Raw genomic sequence first — 17,406 nt, 5'->3', positions numbered from 1 at the left:
CTTTTAATTAAGTGTAAAAATTTGTTCTTTAAATTAACAAAAATTTTTAAACATTAGAAGTGGAAACTAATTCTGATATGTACTACAATTCATAAGTATTTACCCATCTACTTTTTTCTCTTTATTCAAAATGTGATAAATTTTTTAAAAGAACTATGTTTTCTTAAGTAAGGATTACAAAATAAGTTAAATCCTTGACTTCTTCTTTAGAAATGGGTTAAATGAAATTGCTTACTGAAATAAAGAACATTGTGAATAAATGGATGGGCATATACTTATGATTGGTAGGGTATTGTAATTAAAAGAAATTTCTTGTCGTGATTTTTATAGAATGTGGTTAATAGGAGCTATAAATAAAAATACCTGTAAGATCAATTTTCGTTAAAATCCTAATAAATCTAGGTACTGCATACGTTGCTAAGTGTTCCTTTAGGTCAACTGATAATTTATTGATGTCTAGCATAGATTTTTCGTCGTATATTGCTGCCATTCCGGCTCTACCTTCAAGGCCTGGAATCTAAAAAAACATTAAATATAAATATAGTTAGTTTTAGAATGTTTTAGTACGGAATTAAGAAATACATCAAAATTGTTAAACCTCGTGTGTTATGAGTTAAACAAGATTTGTAACAAATATAATTTTTCAAATGCAAAATAACTATTATTTAGTATATTTTTTTAATATCTTATTCACCTCGACTCCATAAACAATGCAATCTCTATAGTTAACAACGTTACTAATAATAGCTTCGACTTCAGATGTTGACACATTTTCTCCTTTCCACCTAAAGGTATCACCTGTTCTGTCTTTAAAAAATAAATAACCGAATTCATCTGCTATTACAATGTCACCTGTAAACAAAATGGTACCTTGTTATGATTAATTTCTTTAAGAATAACAAACATAAATATTTAAAATTTTATTAGAATATGCTTATACCAGATATAAATGCTGAATCGCCTTTGGTAAATACATCACGAACTATTTTCTTTTCGGATGCTTTTTGATCCACATATCCCAAAAATGCTCTAGTTGGATTATTGGGTAAAATTTTTCCAACGAAAACACCTGGTTCATCTAAAAATAGTAAAAATATTTTTCTACAGTAAGAAATAAATATCTTGGCCGGTCAAGGCCATTTTTGCTCCGTCGCTTTTTTCACATCGACAAACGCTACCAAGCGGTACCTGATACATATAGAGTAGTTCAACTGGTCAACGTTATAGGCGCATGGGTGCATCTGTTTTTGTAATGTGATCTTTGTTTTACTGCTGACGGCAATGTGCTCTGTTCGTTATATCTTATGAAGGTACACCTCTTTTATCTCTCGTTTTTGGCAATAGACTTTTTCGAAATAAACGTAGTGTATCAAGCAACGACGGCCAAGACGCGACACTTGAAAGTGCCTGTATTGCAATGTACTTCAATTTCAAAAATTTCAGTTTCTCTAATGTAAGAAAATCCGTCCAGAAGACAGTGAAACGAGCCATTTGAGGTTGGACCCAGCTTACGCGATGGGGGTTTCGGGTAATTATACAATTTTAAAGGTAATTTGAAGTTGATTATTATTACGTTTAGTCCAATTTATGTCGTGTTTGAACTTATTTTCATTGGGAGGACCTCACTAACCCGCTGGTACTATTTTTATAAGAATAAAATGAAAATTATAGAAATTAAAATTTTCATTACTGAGTGTAATTCATTGCAACGCGCGCGGTATCCTTTTCAAGTGCTGCGACTTCCTTACCCTCGCTATATCTATTCACGTGTAGTTTTACGAACGTTTGTGTGTGTATGTATATGTGTATGCAGTATAATAAGAATAGTTTAGGACAGAATGGAAAAATTCTATAGGATAACTGTTAAATACCGAACGGTAAGAGTGGAACCGAAAAGCGACGGAGGAGAAAACCACCTGACCGGACAATACACTTGGTCTCGACTATAATTGAAAGATGAAATAAAAGAATAGTTTTGATATAATTCCAAGTGTAAAATAAACATTTTAATTTATACAAAAGAAAATACTTACTTGGTTCACACACTTGACATAAACCTTTTGCATCCCTTACAGGTTCTCCATCAGCATCTACTTTTAGAATAGAAATAGGATAAATTGATGGAATTATTCGGGATATAAAACCAATGGCTCCAACAGTGTTGTCGATATTTACTAAAAAGAGGATCAAATATTAACATTAGAAAATATTTAGCTACATTTCCTAGAGTATTTGCTCTAATAAAATATATCTATCAACAATAATAAAATATATGTAATAATAAAAAATGATAAAGGCATTTATCAATAATACAGAATTAATTACTCCAGTGTTTAATTAATTAGAAAAATGGTTTTATATTTAAACATATTTTCATTACGAATCCTTAATGATAATGTAGAAAGAATAAAGCATTTAACCCTTGCCCAGCCAATGCCGGGTCACTTTTGACCCATGTCTCAAGCATAGCGAAGAGGCGTCAACGTTTGCTCGTTCGCTAGGCTCAATCTTATCGCTGTAACATAAACAAATGTCTGCGTGGAGAGTTCTAACGTCTTTAGCCAGACCAGTATTGAATACAACAGCGAGAAGAAAAGATCAAAGAAGCTAAATAACAGCATAAATATGTTCGAGATGCTACAAATTCATAGGAAATGATATCAAATACAGATGAATATGTATAACATGCCTATGACATATAGGTTCACAACATACGATTAAAAAAATACAATTTTATGTACACAATGTATATAAACAAAGTAAATTTCAGTATGGGTCCAAAAGAGACCCGGCGTTGGCGTGCCGCGTCAGTTTTCTGTCGGCTGTTCAAGGGTTAAAACAAAAATTTTACCGATATTAGCATTTCCTTCAGTTGCTCCATAAAATTCAGCAATTCGTGGAATGTTAAATCGTTCTACGAACTCGGGCCATATCTGCGGCCTCAAACCATTTCCAAACATCACTCTAACATTATGCTGTTTGTCTTCTGGTTTTGGAGGTACAGCTAAAATATATCTACACATTTCTCCAATATATTGGCCGACCTAAAAATAAATTATATCCATCCTTTTGACATCCGTGCTTTTTCGAAAAAGGTTCTCAAATAAATGAATTTTAAATACACTCTCGTTCGATAATAATAACAGAAAGTGAAGATAACTTACCGTACAGTTATATTTGACGCATTCAGTAAAGTAAGCGCTCGCTGAAAACTTTTTTCTAATTACAATTGTAGCTCCATGGAGAAGAGCCGCGCCAATAGCCATTGCACCACCGGCTGTATGATATAATGGTAATGGAGTATAAATTCTATCTGAAGATTTGAATGGTACCATCATATATATACCAGTTGCCATAAACATATACCTGAAACATTTAAAAACAATTGTTAGAATTAATATAATGTAGGAATATTAGTAATAAAATCGAATACTGTTGAAGGAAACACTTATTAATATAACTGTATATATTATTGTTAATTTAATTAAACTATTTTTTTATTTATTTGATGTCGCATCAGTTTTATAGCTGTTACAGACCACTATGAGTTATATTACATACAGATACATTACATAGATTGCTTACATATCTATTACATGTGTAAGGTCATCCACACCTTCGGAGTTATTAACTTTCGTCATGTTATGTGATTATTGTTCAACATCTGTTAAGAATGAAAGAATTTTTTTCTTGTAATACGTCCAGTAAATTTGATGAAATATGTGCCATGTTGTGTTCTTTTAGCTCCATACTACTGTTTATTAGAATGTGCTCAATGGAGTCTTTAATGTTACACATATTGCAGATAGTTGAGTTTCCTATGGTGATCCTATGATCCTCCTTGCCTTGACTTATGCGATTTATGCAACTGCTAATTTCTAAAGCAGTGCCGTTTAGAAGGCCTTTAGGCGGGCAAGGGTACCCGCCAGTGCCCGCGGGCAGAGCTGAGAGCGAAGTCGCGGGCTAGTGATGTCACATATGTACATTAAAGCGGAATGAGAAAAAGACGCTTGTATTATATATCTTCGAAACATAATTCTCCTTCTTAAGACGTACGATGGTTACTACATACATACTACTGTGAGAGTGATGAAATTTGGAGTTTGCCCCCGGAACGGCACAGGGGCAAGTTCCAACACGCGGTACCGTATGATTCGATTCGTCGATGTTATCGCGTTCCGCCAATAATGACAATACGTATGCTCTATCTTTATGATTGCGTTAGAAAAGGTGAGCTTATGATCCCACCGATTTCTTTGCGCTCGGGGACACCTAAGGCCCGATACACACTAGCGGTCCGCTACTGGTCCGGTCAAATATTCTTCTGTGGTTTATAACGTACCCACACACTACGGGTAATGCTCCGGTCCCGGTTCGATCACGGACCGGTTTCGTCCCAGCAACTATCTTTGGAAAGAATATTTTACCACCGGTTATGATATATTCCAATTCCAATTTTGTTGGAACTGTAATATGTTGTAGTCTATTTTTTTTTCATTCGCATCACAAAAGATGAAACTTTCTAAGAATATTTTTACTCTTGTTGTACGCACTCCTTTTCAATATGAAAGTTGTAAATAAATTTTTGTTTTGTAAAAACGAACCCTTGCTCTCGTTTTTAAAAATCTATGTAGTCTATAGACAAGTTTATGTCATCATTTTGTTGGTTTCGAAGTTATTAACAAATGATAACCTGTTGAAAATCGCGAAAAAGCGGATTTTTAGCCAAACATAGATGTATAAACTAATTTATATTTCGCGAGCAAAGGGGGATTGGACCGTGACCGAACCAGGAGCGGGCCGCTAGTGTGTATCGGACCTAATGCGCTGCTCGTACGGGCAATGACTGAACTACAGTGTACTAAAGAGTAGGAGAGGGGGAATTATTCTAGACCTTCAGAAAAAGAAGGTTTCAGGCATTCAAACTCGCGATTTTCAGGTCCGTAGCGACACTGGCTAGCTACTTCACCATCACAACCATCGCAGCCTTCTCACTTTCTTCTATTTTCGTACAGGCTTTCTATTGTTCGTCTAAATCGACTATAAAAATTATATAATATATGCCTCCGTCCGTATGGTGAAGTTTTTGTTCTATGATCTCAGTCGTCAAGGGGTTAAGATTACTTGATCTTTCTGGTTTATAAGCAGTGCTGGACTGGTGTCGCAGATATTTCTTCTAATTTTATATGTAATAATAGGACTTTAATTTTTCCTGTTAAGATATTTTTGAAGATCTTCGTGGTATATCAGTACAAAATTTCTTTCGAGTTCGTAAATGCTAGTTAGAATTGCCGCTGAGTTTGCTTCTTCTTTTCCTTTGACGTTAGCATCCTTTTCTGCTGGAATCCAAGTATACAAAATACCGTTTCCGGTCTTTTTGAGTATTGCAGTCGTTTCTATGATACTGTGGATTATTGGATTTTCAATTTCTAAATTTTGTAGCATTAATACGACACTTTTGGAATCAGTAAAACAATATATTTGTTGTAGTACGTTTCTTCGATATACTTCAAGGCTTGCAGTATGGCATGAGCTTTACTAGAGAACCTGATAATTTGAATAATATTTTATGCGTAGGGGAAATTATTCCACGTCCCATTTCTTCTTTTGATTTCGATCCATCAGTACACAATTGATCATGATTTGCGTATCCATTTGAGAGTTCCAGAAATAGGGTTCTGAGAGTGCTATGTTGGACATTGTTCCGAATGGCCCGAGTGGCCAATCGAGATGAAACTTGGTGGGTGTTGTGAGAGGTGTGAAAGGACTCGAAATATAAAATTTTAGCTTCCGGAATGCACCCGTTCGGAAGATACGTGCCTAACAGAGGCATAATCTCTTATTTGAATTTGTTCTTCGATTAGAATCGCTCGTTCCTTTCTTAGAAAGGAGTCACATTGGGTGACATTTGTGTAAGTTCGAAGTTGGTGGCCATTTCAATGAAGAGATTGGCCCCGTAGTACTCCTCATGTTGTACGGATAATTATAACCGTTCTTTTAATTTAATATTCACAAATGCACTGTTTCACGCTAAAACGAACCGAGTTAATTGTCGCGGCTGGTACTCCCGTGTTTACTCGCGTTTGAAGTTGTTTAGCACGGTGTTGACGTCCAATCGCTACCTTTGTCCTCAATTATAATTAAACATTCTCCAATGTAAAACAGGAGAAAATGAATCATCAGGGATAAACAACAAAAAGTATAGTGAGCAATTATTAAATCGTTCCTTTTTTGCCAATGTGATATACGATCAGACCATTCTGGAGATAAAAAGTTTTGAAATTTTCTTGCAGGTGTCAGTTTTTAATTCAGATTCAAAGTTACCTATAAAATACTTTTTGATTGTCCCCTTTTCCTTTAGTCAATGTGTACGTAAATAGTTTTTAGTTAAATGTGTACCCTATAATCTATGAATAATGTTGCAAATATTAAATGGAACTTATTTGACGAGAGAAAACTTAATTTGTACAAGTAATACGTTCGAGCTAAATTCAATGTCGAATAAAACTTTTAAAAATATACACAAGTACTCGTTACGCGAAAGAAAATAGAAAATAAGAAAATTATTTTGAAATGTTAGTTTAAGTGCTTTGAATAATGATACCATAATTTTGGAAGAACACAATCAGAAAGGGAAAAAGCTAAATATCGAGTCATATACAGGGTGTCCCGTAATTCCTCGAACACCCGGAAATGGGGGGTTGCTGGGGTGATTCTGAACAACTTTTTCCTTTACCAAACTGTTGTTTAAAGCTTCATTTTTGAATTATTAACGAAAAACACTGGCCAATTACAGCGCGCGTAGAGCCCGCGCTCAGGGGCGGAGAACAGAGGCTATTTTCAGACCTTCGCTATTTTCTTCACGATTCCGACTAATTGCAGTTTTTTCAAAAATTTACATAAATGTCGGAATGACGGGAAAAACCCATTTCTCTAAGCCTTATAAAAATAGCGGTGCAAAGTCAAATTTTTTTGACAGCGATCGATAACCGAGAAGTCACGCGTACGCGTCGTTCATGATAGCGCGCGGGTGAATCTCGGTTCGCCCGTCCCTGAGCGCGGGCTCTGCGCGCGCTCTGATTGGCCAGTGGTTTTCGTTAATAATTCAAAAATGAAGCTTCAAACAACATTTTGGTAAAGGAAAAAGTTGTTCAGAGTCACCTCAGGAACCCCCCATTTCCGTGTGTTCGAGGAGTTACAGGACACCCTGTATAAATTGAAGATAAATCATTCAAAGCGAGTAAACATGCAATGATTACATTTGTATTAATGTTTTATTACTACTTGACATGCGGTATTAGCTACGTAAAGCTGAATTCTAAGGACTGAAATTATTCCAAAATGAACATTGCAAATATGCATTAAGAGTTAATCATAATTTGAATAATTATACGTAGCGAATTGAAATGTTTCTTACCTAGAATTTGTTATAACCGCAGCCTTAGGTAAACCAGTTGTGCCACTGGTGAAAATGTACAATAATTGATCATGGTAACAGCCTTTTTCTTGAAGAACCGGCGGGGCTGGAGAAACGTCGGCCAAAAGAGCGGCCAAGTCTTTATCGTTTAATTTTGATATCTTGGAATTTGATAAATCACCGATCCTGTACAATGGAAAATTCGAATCCAACAAGCCCACAATATCTGACACAGCTGAAAAAAATTTAGTAATAACAATAAAATAATTTCTATTCAATAAAAAACAAATGTTTGAAATTAGGCGAAACTAATAAATAATTACGCGAGACAAATTTGTATGTAATGTGAATAACGAAAAGTTACAGGGATAATTAAGTATTGCCAATATGACTCATGTTTCTCTCTAACATTTGCAAACAGTATTTCGCTAATCTTCTTAGGAAAAGCTTATAAGAAACGTAACAACAATATTTATATTATTTACATTTCTACTCCTTAATACAAAATATTCTTTTATATTACTCAACGAAAATTTTCTGTAATTGTCCATATGGATAAGTTGTTGTAAAAGCAACTTTACAATATTGTACATTACTCAACTTCACATGTTTTATCTATATGGATAATTAAAAATCTTTAAAGATACACGTTTCATTAGTATTTCTATTTGAGTTCGTCGTAAGCCAAGGAAAAAATGTTAGTGGTAACCAAGTTAGTCGTGATACATAAAAACAATTATTTAATGCTTTTTTTTTTCAAAAGGAGAATATTTGCGGGAATCAAAAAATTATGATGTTTTTACACGAATCAATTGTGATTATTGTGAAGAATTATAATTTTTATCATTAAACGTGACGAAAGTTGTCTGACAATTTGTTTTTCTTTATACTGCTACATATGCTCTTCCTTTTAACGCTAGAATTGTACTAATAAAAGTTATTTCTTCCTATACCTGTTCATTACAAGTTGCACAAATAAAGAGAACTTGAGCAAATACGTGTCTGTAAAATTCTCATATTAAAAAGAAAAGTAACGTAAAGTTGTGTAAAATGTATAAAATTGAGTAGTGTAAAACAGTGTACAACATGACAGTAACTTATCCATATGGATTAGCATACATTTATGGTACACCTAATTACGAATAATTAGGAATACTTGGTAAAATACACACGTACATAAGATAATTACAGATACAATCATTCCATTTGAAACTTTGAAATTAAACGTAATTCACGAGTAAACAATTATAAAATGTCTTTTTGGTGAATGATGTAAGGAAAATTCTTTGTGCGATGAAATTTTATTCCTTAGTAGTACAATATATTTCGTAGAGAAAATAATCTTAACGAAATAAATGAAATAATAAAATAAAAGAAGTAAAGCGAAATTGAAAGATAATAAAACTAATAACGTTAGTTTCTATCGCATATAAACACTTCCATTTGAAATGGAGCAAACGAGTCGTAAAACTTAGAATATTATTGTTTATCAGTATAACACCACTGCGACAAACTACGTTTTCCTCTGGATTCTGGAAATTCTGTGGAATTCTCAGATTGCATTTTCACACTTGTTACAATCATTTGCTGGACGTCGTTGAGCATCGTCGGTACGAGTTAATCGATAAAATAATTGGAGTTGTTCGTATTAGCGGTAAATTGTACAAGTAACGATTGCGATAAATAATGCCACTTGCATACTTGATACTTGACGAGTAAACGTAATAGCAACTAGTGTTACACAATCGTTCATAAAATTGTCTTCGAGTCAAATTGACCACGACACGCAATCGAACACCTAATTTTCTTTCATTCTAGTGTAGTTAATTCTATTTCCCATTATTACATCAATCACTATGGCGGGAACTATGTACTTATAGAGCCCACACAGAACAGAAACCGAATTATTATTTCATTGAATATTTGAAGTGCTAAGAGGTCATGGGCGGTACAAATTTAACGTAATTATTTAAGAAAATGTTGATTGAATTAGGGATCTGTGGATTGACAACTGATACACGTATCAGTGAAGTACACGGTGCGGCAAGAAAGTAACGAGACTAGTAAAAAATACAAGATACTAATACAATAACATTGTAGACTTTTTATTTATTTCCTTCAAAATAATCTCCAAGGAACTCGATACAACGTTTGCATCGGTCACATAATTGTTTAAAGGAGTTTGAAATTTGTTCTGCTTTAATTTCGTTTAACTGTCTTGTAACACTGTTGAGTATCAAGCACGGATTGAAATGGTTTACCCTTCAATTTCAATTTTAATTGTGGGAATAAAAGAAAGTCTGCGGGGGCCAAATCAGGAGTGTAAGGAGGGTGATTAAGCACAGGAATTGCCTTTTTAGCCAAAAACGTTGTTACGGTTGCTCCATCGTAAGGATTGTGGCGGCACGACAAAACTAGACGCGGAAAACACTTCTATACGTTACAAAACCGAAATATCGTCTGCTGTTTATCAGCAGAAATTCAGTCTCGTTACTTTCTTGCCGCACCGTGTATACAGGGTGTCCCCAAAATCGTGGTACAACCAGCCGGGTGGTGACTCTATATATGCAAAAATAAGTGGAAAAAAAGAATACTTTTTCATCGAAGGCTTCGTCTTTGATAAAAATTAATTGAAAAATCCGTCAAGTGCCCGTGTATTAACTGTAAGTGTCGAGGTACGGAACTTCTGATTCTGCTCGTGTATGCAGCAACACGGTCAACATTTCCAACACCTGTGACTAATCTTGTCCTCATTTATGAAACCATTCGAATTAAATACAGAATAAAAGAATGTAATAGTACAGACCGATATCGCGGGAATAAGATAACACAATAACAGGAAGCAAATCGTGGCATTGTCCATGTTTAATAATACAGACACGAGCAGAAATGGAAGTTCCACATCTCGAAACAGGTACTTGGATTTTCGAACTCATTTTTTTCGAAAACGAGGCCTTGAATGAAAAAATGTTATACTTTTATTTTCGACTTATTTTTGCATATAGATTTTGGGGACACCCTGTATTTCAAATGTTCACTGTGACTTTCCTAATAGTAACCTGAATTTTCGTCTTCCTTCTTAAAAGTTTTAGGTGACGAATTAGGCATGAATATGAACGAAATGTTAACGTGTAAATATTTGTGACTGAATATTGAATTGTCCATTAGTTATGAATTACTAATATGTATTCAAGTACTGATCAATATTCTATTACTTATGTGGATTCGTCTATTTACAATGCACTTGGCCGTGTGCACGTTTTGTACTGTTAAGTACTGTACGGATGCACGCATTATCAAGTGTTTCACAATAACCATTCGTTTAATTTATCAAATTGATGCCGCATCGCTTCATGGTATACATACACAAGTAACGTTGCAATATGCAACGTAAAACTATAACGGCCGTTCATAACGTCAGTCACTCTTATCGTTTAAAAAATACGTTTTAGGATATTTTGCAATATTTCAGGACAGCTTTTTCATTGCGTCAGTTGTCAACTTCAAAGCATAATATACGGCACGTGCTTTGTAGTACGATACAACAAGGCAAGGGAGGTAATTGTTCATACAATTAGAAATAAAAAATATTGGGTGACTGTACACGTTTCTTTTGTACTCTGATTTCAAGCACTCGATTCAAACATTATTCTTTGAAATTCTCGTTCATACATTATTATCCCATTCTTCATAAACAGTTTGTTTCATAAGGTAAATGTTTTGTATAAATCTGTTAAGATGATGGGGCTTATGACACCAGCAAAGCCATATGCATAGTAAAGCTATTTTCGAGAGCTTTGAATTAAAATTTTTAATCGACCGTTAGGGTCAGAAATCAGGGTCTAGAAATTGCTTTATGAACGCAGAAACTCTGTATTTAATAGTTACCACATTAACCCTTTCGTGACCAGTGGGACACAATACAGGGTTTTACATTTAAACGAGAACGCTGAAATGTTCCTACAAAGGTTGTTTGGTATAAAAGAGCACATTATGTGGTATACATAATTTTTCAGTAGCTGCAGTAGTGGGGGAGATATCAAAGTCAAGTTAATGTTTTTTAAACGAATCCCTGTATTTTTTTTATTCATAATATGGTAGCGTTTGTTGAGACGAATTCAACGATATGCCACACGAATCGACCGTTAGGGTCAGAAATCAGGGTCTAGAAATTGCTTTATGAACGCAGAAACTCTGTATTTAATAGTTACCACATTAACCCTTTCGTGACCAGTGGGACACAATACAGGGTTTTACATTTAAACGAGAACGTTGAAATGTTCCTACAAAAGTTGTTTGGTATAAAAGAGCACATTATGTGGTATACATAATTTTTCAGTAGATGCAATAGTGGGGGAGATATCAAAGTCAAGTTAATGTTTTTTAAACGAATCCCTGTATTGTTTTATTCATAATATAGTAGCGTTTGTTGAGACGAATTCAACGATATGCCACACAAAGTCATTTCGTTTTATGAAAAATCGTAAAGTAGTGAAGAATTGGAGAGTCGAGTGTTTCGCACACTTTTGGCCAGCTAAACCCTACACTGTGCTACTAATACAAACTCTCCATAAAACGAAATGACAATGTGGCACTTACGTTGAATTCGTCTCAGCCAAGGCTATAGTATTAAGAATAGAAAAATATAGCGTTCCATTTAAAAACTTAACTTGACTTTCATATCTCCCTCACTGCTACACCTACAGAAAAATTATTTATATCGCATAACGTGCCCTTTATACCACACAACTTTTGTAGGAACATTATTTTCATAGCTTCAATTCCCTGCGAGATATTCCACCGTTCTCGTTTAAATGTAACCACCCTGTATGTCTCATTTGTATTATTTTGAATGAATTTAGTATTCACTAGAGACGCGGTGATCGGTAGATAAATAAAAAATTCTTCAATAAAAAAAGAATTCGATCACGACAGGATTAAGTAAGTACATAAGTACTAGTGCCTTATTTCTGCTCACTCAAATAGCGATATACGTGTCGTAAACCCATTACTCGGAGCACAATCGGTGGACACGTGGTCCGCTTAGCCTTGAGCTTATTCCCTCCATTGACCTGCACCGCAACCTTGCTAACCTTCTAGTTATCAAGGTGGGTGGGATGCTTGAGGTCCTACTATCCAAGGATGTCTGAGACATCCACAGGTTCGCTAGTCACCGCTAATTTTCCACAATTTTATATAAATTTATATAAAAGTGCGAGTCTAAAAAAGACTTTTTACAATACGCTTCTAAAAACAAAACACATTTCTAAATCACCTCGCGCAATATTAAAATGGCGTGCGAGGGACGAGTTCTAACCTAACAATTGAATTACTTATATTATTTGTTGCTAACATGAACACGATTATAAAATTTCAAAGGATAATACTTATACGCAGTGCATCTTATCATATATCTTATTTTATTCGCATCTGCATTTGGAATTTCCTTTTCTCCATATATAATCGTTGATAAATCTTCAGATTTTAATTCAGAACATCATAAGATTAATGCATTTAATCATTTACCAATCAATCAAAAGTTAAATATTTTTCGATAATTATATCTTCCCTTTGACATAAAGTGTTACTTGGGAAGTCCTAATTTAATTAGAATTTCCTTCTAATTGCATGTTTTATTTTCATTTATCCTCAGTATCTCCAGCAAAATATCTTTGTTGGCATTCCGTTGTTTAATACGATTAGATTTAACAAGAAATTTGATGATTTGTAAAAATTAATATGAATTCATACAAATGTATCTGCTAAAAAAATAAAAATCGATTCCGAAAAAATAAAAATTTAGTTTTAATCATGTACTGCTTTTACACTTACCATCTGTAAAATCCGCTCCATAAATAAGAGCCTGACACTTGGACACATTGATGCTATGCAGAAGAGATGTTTTACGAAGATTGGTGTTAATCAGTGGTACTATTACTCCCAGTTTACTCAGACCAAGCCAAAGGGCAACGAATTCCACCCTATTTTCTAAATATATGCCAACCACATCTCCTTTACGAAATCCCTGAGATTTGAATACCGTTGCGATTTTATTACTATAGTCTTCCACCTGAAAATGTTTTACCGAATTTTATTAGGCTAAACAACGTGTACACAAAGAATAAACCAATAGAAAAATAGGAAACTTTTCCAGAATATATTAAGTGTTAGGAAATATTCTTCTTGTTTTCTGAAATTCCATGTATTAATGTAAGGTTTACGATATGACTTTTTTAAATGGAAATATTATTCGTCATTTCGTGCGACTTTAAGCTGTATCTTTCGTAACTTACGAATTGCGTAGAAAAATAATATAAGTTTTAACCCTTTGTGGATGATTAACGCATATATGTATGTGTTCAGCGAAAATCATCGACAATGCCGAAACATATGCATTAGGTGAATTTTTGGTTTGTGCTTTCGACACAAACAAAATATTAAATGTTTGTGATATATAAAATTTCCCCCCACTAATCGACCTGCAAAAAATAATTTCCACCATATGATGCCCTTTTAATATCAAACAAATTTTGTTTAAACACTTTTTTGATAGGTTCAGTCCTTCACGAGATATTCCAATTTTGCGAAATAAAGGAAACACCGTATGTATAATAATATGTATGTAAATATGTGGCGATACCTCCGACGCTCCACCTATAGAGACGTAGTAACATTAACCTTTCTCGCTAGTCCTCGCCAAGGCTTCTATTATTATGTATACACCTTCTAACCTGAGTCTAATCGTTCCTCGCGTTTAAGTCACGAGTCTCCTAGGTAGCCTTACTGACGAGTTTACTAGGATGTCCAGGGCGACACGCATCTTTTTTTCCCTTTCTTTTTCTGCCTATCCACTCTCTCTCCATTTCGACGAAAAGTAGAATGTCTTTATTGTCTCGAAAAATATCACGTATCTCTTTCGTCGCGAAAAATAACACATCTAAATGGTTGGCTACGAAAAATAACATGTTTAGCTTTATACAGCAGTAACCGACAAGATTTGATTTTTTTTTTTTGCATCATGTAAATCAATTATGATCTAATCAGAATTTTGTCTCGATCTAATCATAGTATAGTGTATTCAGGATTGAGTAGACACGACTGTTATCGAGGGAAGTAGATGTTCTGGAAATTACGGCTGTTATTTCCCTTCCGTTCGTTTGCTTCTTGAGTGCATCGGAGATAAAAGTAAGAAACATTTCTATAGTTTTTTCATTTGGAAGATTAGATGCAGCTATTATATATTAAACAATATTTTCAAAGGTTGAAGTTCTCGATGCAAAATGCATTTCAACAATTTAAACTGACCACACGCCGAAATGTGTTAATTTTCGCCGCAAAATCGAAAATGTGCCATTCTTCGTGGCAAAACGGTAAAATGTATTAATTTTCACGACGGAAGACCAAACGTGCTAATATTCGTAAGAAACGACGCAATGTGCTACTTTACGTGGCAAACTGACACATACTGTTCTTCGTAAGACAAATGAAACGTACTACTTTTCGTAACGCACGCATATGATGCAAATTATGTTTTGCAATTGTCATTTTTCCCGGAAATGATGGGAAAGTTATGAAAAATGCGGTTCAAGGTCAGAGTATGACCATATTTATAATTTATATTCCGGCTTGTTTTCTTCGAATGATAGGCTGTTCGTAAATTAAGCACTTAGAAACTCATATTGAGTATTATTTACAAAGATTGTTGTACATTAGTGTTTAATAAAAACCAAAAATAATGAAAAATAATTAATGACAAATTAATCGAAACAAGGAATTCTTTGATGACACAATGCTTATATTCTAATAATAAAATAATCGTCATGACAGGGATACAATAAAAAAGTAAGACTCTAACAGAATTTGCATTCCTCAACTAACTTAAAAGTAAAGCAACTGTTTATTCGAGCGTAACTCTCAGAGAGTCGAGCGATGCTGTCAGACAGTCACTCTCAGACGCAGTGTCCACTCGCGAGAGATACTCTCGAGAGCAACTCGCGATAGTTTTACTCTAAAAAGGACAGCTAGCTTTATGTTTGGCTCGATGTACGTACAGCGACACAGGCTCGCGTTTCTTATGTTTGGCTCGCAAGAAATATCCCGAGTTCTAAGAAGTTAAGGCCTAGAATTTTTCCAAGAACAGTTGCGAGCGTACAACGGTCAGAAATCGGGCAGCACGACTAGGCCTCAGTCGGTGTTTACGAGGCTGTCTTTATGTTTGGCTCGATGTACGTACAGCGACCCAGGCTCGCGTTTCTTATGTTTGGCTCGCAAGATATATCCCGAGTTCTACGAAGTTAAGGCCTAGAATTTTTCCTAGAACAGTTGCGAGCGTACAGCGGTCAGAAATCGGGCAGCACGACTAGGCCTCAGTCGGTGTTTACGAGGCTGTCGTGTGAGGTTATACTGCGCGATTATAGTCTTGTAGGGAATACATCGAACAACGCGTTTTCGATTATACGCGGATTTCCAATCAATTTACTTACTTAGCATATTCGTTCGTGTGAATTAAGTGCCGCTGCATACAAGAAGCTGGTGCATCGAATTCAAGTACACAACGAACAGCTCACCTTGGGGGAAAAATCAAACGAGAAGCGTGTCTGTGCGAGCTACACAGCTACAGTTTCACGGTATGCGTATGCGTGAATAATATGTATGTATATATACGTACACAATCGAATGATTGAGTGAATTGAAAATAGAGGAGAGCCTACGTATAGCTAGTTAGATTAATTACTGCAACAATTTCGTTTTATCGTATCCTAAGTTTATTTTTCTTGTAATAAGATGTGTTATAGCTATGAAACAACAACAAATTAGTTTTTTTCTGTTGTCTCCCAGAGACATATACATATTCTATCCTTTTCTGGAAAAACACTGTCTCTTAGTAAACAACTAAGTCTTTACACACGACCTACTTCGTTTGTTATTATTCTAACGACAATATACGACACTTGACACGCAGTGCAGATGATCAGACTTCAATTTTCCGTAAAACCGGGGGATGGTTCCCAACTACGCGGACTGTCGACGTTCCTAACCTACGCGTAGTTCGACAGAACTCTGTATACATATTACATACATACATATATGTTTAGACTGATATGTAAGATGATACTTTTTCCTCTGACTTTCATAGTGGATACACTGTTATAGTCTTACTTTTCTATTGTATCCCTGTCATGACGATTATTTTATTATATTTACGATGGTTTATTATAATTTACCATACTTAGAATATAAGCATCGTGTCATCAAAGAATTCCTTGTTTCGATTAATTTTTCATTATTTTTGGTTTTTATTAAGTAGTAACGCAGTTATCTGTCGAATCGGTATCTCGATACGGTGTGCATTACACGAGAAAAGTGAGCTAACAATTTCTAGTGACTATTGCTGCAGTGGCTTGAGCCCACAGAACGCTCGACTTTCAACCGTTCCGTCCGCAAAGGGTTAAATATAATAAAACTACAAGATACTATAAATAAATTGTCCCTATGCTTCGAAAAAATGAGTGAGAAAACACAACTCGAAGAATATTCCTTAACACCTAATATAAATTTGATATTTATATATACTTTTGTCTACAAATTTTTTCCTTGTATTAGTTACTTGTATTATATAAATGTTCACATCATAAAGCTGTATATTGCTTCCATATGTAGATATACGAAATTATAGGTTTAACTATTTGAAGGTAATAAAATTTGAAAATTATAATTTACAGTAACACCACTGTATTCAGTGTAATGAAACAATTTTCTTAGAATGGTGGAAATTTGATGTTTTACTTGGTAGTAGAATATATATGCTTATCGATAAATGTTACAAAAATGATGTTTCGTATGCTTTAAATCATTATTCTATCTACTAGAATTTATGTCTAATACTAATGTTTACGTAAAAATCAAAGCTGCATTCTAAATTTAACAAATATTACAGTTCTTGAAAACTAAAGAGAAATTTGAACTGTTCGTTTTTAAATAAAAAAAAA

General features: G+C 34.5%; 1 protein-coding gene across 2 annotated transcripts in view; it reads right to left on the bottom strand.

The window, feature by feature from the left end:
• Positions 1 to 17,406, bottom strand: part of LOC108573398 (long-chain fatty acid transport protein 4) — a 47,267-nt gene that overhangs the window by 341 nt on the left and 29,520 nt on the right. For both annotated transcript variants that reach the window (XM_017935851.1, XM_017935843.1), the window contains 8 exons: positions 13,250 to 13,487; positions 7,418 to 7,652; positions 3,165 to 3,366; positions 2,852 to 3,044; positions 2,034 to 2,174; positions 941 to 1,078; positions 695 to 852; positions 364 to 517 (listed from right to left, as the gene is read on the bottom strand). In XM_017935851.1, the coding sequence (XP_017791340.1) occupies positions 364 to 517; positions 695 to 852; positions 941 to 1,078; positions 2,034 to 2,174; positions 2,852 to 3,044; positions 3,165 to 3,366; positions 7,418 to 7,652; positions 13,250 to 13,487 (1,459 nt within the window). The remainder of the gene's footprint in view (positions 1 to 363; positions 518 to 694; positions 853 to 940; positions 1,079 to 2,033; positions 2,175 to 2,851; positions 3,045 to 3,164; positions 3,367 to 7,417; positions 7,653 to 13,249; positions 13,488 to 17,406) is intronic.

This window comes from Habropoda laboriosa, unplaced genomic scaffold (assembly GCF_001263275.1).
Source record: "Habropoda laboriosa isolate 0110345459 unplaced genomic scaffold, ASM126327v1 scaffold20, whole genome shotgun sequence".
NCBI classification, from domain to species: Eukaryota; Metazoa; Arthropoda; class Insecta; order Hymenoptera; family Apidae; genus Habropoda; species Habropoda laboriosa.
Note: the sequence above shows the minus strand (reverse complement) of the source record. Positions and strands in the feature narration are given on the sequence as shown.